The sequence below is a fragment of the Limulus polyphemus genome, unplaced genomic scaffold (assembly GCF_000517525.1).
Source record: "Limulus polyphemus unplaced genomic scaffold, Limulus_polyphemus-2.1.2 Scaffold5154, whole genome shotgun sequence".
NCBI classification, from domain to species: domain Eukaryota; kingdom Metazoa; phylum Arthropoda; class Merostomata; order Xiphosura; family Limulidae; genus Limulus; species Limulus polyphemus.
In genome coordinates, this window is record NW_013670764.1 from 20,336 (window position 1) to 23,604 (window position 3,269).

General features: G+C 33.3%; 1 protein-coding gene across 1 annotated transcript in view; it reads left to right on the forward strand.

Annotated features, from left to right (window-relative positions):
* Positions 1 to 2,079, forward strand: part of LOC106472200 (galactose-3-O-sulfotransferase 2-like) — an 11,107-nt gene extending 9,028 nt beyond the window's left edge. Inside the window, exon 5 of the mRNA XM_022400806.1 lies at positions 476 to 2,079. Within this exon, the coding sequence (XP_022256514.1) occupies positions 476 to 1,544 (1,069 nt within the window). The 3' untranslated portion in view covers positions 1,545 to 2,079. The remainder of the gene's footprint in view (positions 1 to 475) is intronic.
* The last annotated feature ends 1,190 nt before the right edge of the window (positions 2,080 to 3,269 follow it).

A 3,269-nucleotide genomic window follows, 5' to 3' on the forward strand; every position in this document is an offset into this window, starting at 1 on the left:
TGTTTCGACAGGGCGGATACTACTAGAATAATGGTTCTTGTTTCAACAGGGCGGATACTACTAGAATAAAGATTCTTGTTTCGACAGGGCGGATACTACTAGAATAATGGTTCTTGTTTCGACAGGGCGGATACTACTAGAATAATTGTTCTTGTTTCCGCAGGGCGGACACTACTAGAATGTTCTTGTAAACATGAATAACTCAAAATGAAATCATTTTGAATGTTCTTGTAGATATGAAATAACTCAAAATGAAATCACTTTGAATGTTCTTGTAAACATGAAATAAGTGAGACCAGTTTGAATTTTCTTGTAGATATGAAATAACTCTTCGATGTTTTATGACCAGAAGAGAGAATTAGAAGTGTTTAGTATTGTGTGGCTACTTCTAACCTGGTACTATAATCTATTAAAATACGATGTTCTGTGTAGTTTTACTAATTCTTTAGCGTAAGTTTTTGTTTGTTGTTTCAAGATTGGAGATCAAAGGTCAAGTACCATGCCGAAGTGCCTCCTGTCATCCGGTCACCAACATCTTCTTCCTCAAGACGCACAAGTGCGCTAGTTCAACTGTCCAGAACCTTCTGATGCGTTTTGGTGAGAAACACAAGTTGGATTTCGTATTACCTTCTTCAGGAAACTATATTTCTTACGAAAGAAAGTTAAAGCAGCACGTTTTGTCAGAAGACCTTACTCCTCCGTGGGGTTTTAACATTTTTTGTCACCATACTAGGTTTGACTTAAGAGAGGTTAAGAAAATAATGCCCTCAGATACCATATACATCACTATTTTCCGACATCCAGTTAGACAGCTTAAGTCCTTATATTCCTACTATAGTCTTGAAAACATCACTGGTCTAAAACTCGAAGATTTCTTGAAAACCCCAGAAAAATGGGATTCTCTTGCCAGTAGTCGAATCTGGAACAAACTTGGGCAGAATCAAATGCTTTATGATTTGGGGTTTGAAATAAAAGATTGGGAGACCGAAGAACTTATTGATGTAGCCGTGAAAAAGGTTGAATTGTGGTTTGATTTCGTGTTAATCGCAGAGAGGTTTGAAGAGTCTTTAGTGCTTCTGAAGGAACTTTTATGCTGGGATATCCTGGATGTCGTGTTCTTGCACCATAACAAAAGATTAGCTTCGATCTCTGATAAACTTTCCTCAGAGGCTGAAAGACACGCTCTTGAATTCAACAGAGGGGACTGGAAACTCTACCAGTATTTCGCTTCAAAGTTTGAAAAGTTGGTGGAAGACTTTGGTCGAGAGAATATGGAACAAGAAGTGAGAAATGTGAGAATGTGGAATAAGATTTGTTATCAAAATTGTATAAATGGCATGAATATTAATAACCACACACAAGCAAGTTTAGAAACCGGAGTTTTCTACGATAATGTATTTAGTTTTACTTTGAAAGAAGGAGAAAAGCCTGATCTGTGCCTTAAAATGGCTATGCAGGAGCTTCTGTATACCGACAAATTAAGGAAGACACAAAAACAATCAATATTGTATTGGAAAACGTTTGGAAATAAATGCAAAACATGAATATATCTTATTTCAATACATAAGTTGCTCCTAAAAGCTTGTTAAGAAATTTAAAAATAATAAATGTTTACACAGCAGAAGTCGAGTTATCCTAAACCTTAAAACACCAGAGTAACTTACCTGTAGAGTTAACGTATTGCATTGTAAGAACACTAATAAACAAGAGCACAGTATCACGATTTTCTAATATCCTTTCGAACAAATCGTTTTATATTTAATGTATTGACACCAAAGTGTAAAGCGTTTTATAGGAAAGCAATATTTAATTCTCTCTACACGGGCTTGGTCGAATTGACTGATTGTGCTCATTATAGCTTTGATGCTACTAACTTTTAATATGGTATGTGTATCTTTATAAAATTTGGCAGACTATCAGTAGACAATACAAGTTTTTTACATACAATAAAAATCAAATTTTTTAGTGAAGTGTTTTTCATAAACTAAAAAAATATATGCCCGTGAATATATTGGGCCATTTTTTTGGCTAGTCCGTTTGCAAAGTGATTCTCGTGTTAACTTGCTTTTCATTTGTGTAATGTCTAAAACCTCCTAAATACACTTCAAACGTTTCTTTTTCAATAAACCTTTATATATATATATATATATATATATTTGTTATTGTATCTACCATAACTCTATACAAGGTTGGTCAATTTGACCGACCTCGTAACCACAAATAACAAAACAAAAAACCCAACAACACAAAAAGAATCGAAATATATCTAAGTTATCTTTCTTCTTTCTACACTTGTTTATCCTAAGTAGCTTTGAACTCATATTGTTTTACTGCCCTTTGAACCATGTCCAGCTACCATTCGCGTCATTATAAGTTGTAAATTACATTACTGACAAGCTACTCCGAGCTGCTTGCATGCATGCCTCGAGACATTTTTTTATTATATTATTAATTAATTTACCGTATCCAACTTTACCTACTCTAAAGAGTGTCCTATTTTTACATTTTAGTTACTCTTATAATAATAAATAAATAATATACATGAAAAACAAAAAATTAAGTATTTACCTGGCCTTCTTTTTTTAGCTGTCGACTTTCGATGACCCTACTTTTTATACTAATGGTATTAGTGCACTAAACAATTTTTATTTAATTAAATATTGCACAAAAGAACATAGAATAAAAACATGCAAAAAGCAGGCCATGTCCCATAACTATCATAATTTTTCTAACTGTGCAACAAGAGACGTTACAAATTCATCCAAACTAATCATTATCTTTCCCGTGGCAATGAAGTTTGTACTAACAGAGAAAATGACAATTCTCTGTTCAGAAAACAATGTGATACAATACGTCATTTCATATATGAAAATCTTGGCTTTCTATTGGTTATAAATAACATAGTATTAAACATAAGAGAGAACTATTATAAAATCCTGAAAGAGAGCATATGACAGTATGGTATGGAAAGAGTGGTCTGATTTTATATTTGATGGCTCTGTAACCAAACAAGATTGAAAGCTATGAAAATTAAGCTTTGTCCGAGCAAAGAAGATATTATAGTAAGTAATTTACGTTAAATTTCGTACGTATTGGAGACGGGATGAATAAATTAGAGAAGAGGGAATGCCTAGAGAAAAAATGTCACATTTCTCACAGTAGGGAAAATTCAGGATTTTCTAAAATATTGCCTTATAAAAGTAAGAACTTAAAACTTATATACCGTTAAAAGATTACTACAGTTTTGTGCTATACTGTACCTCATGCTG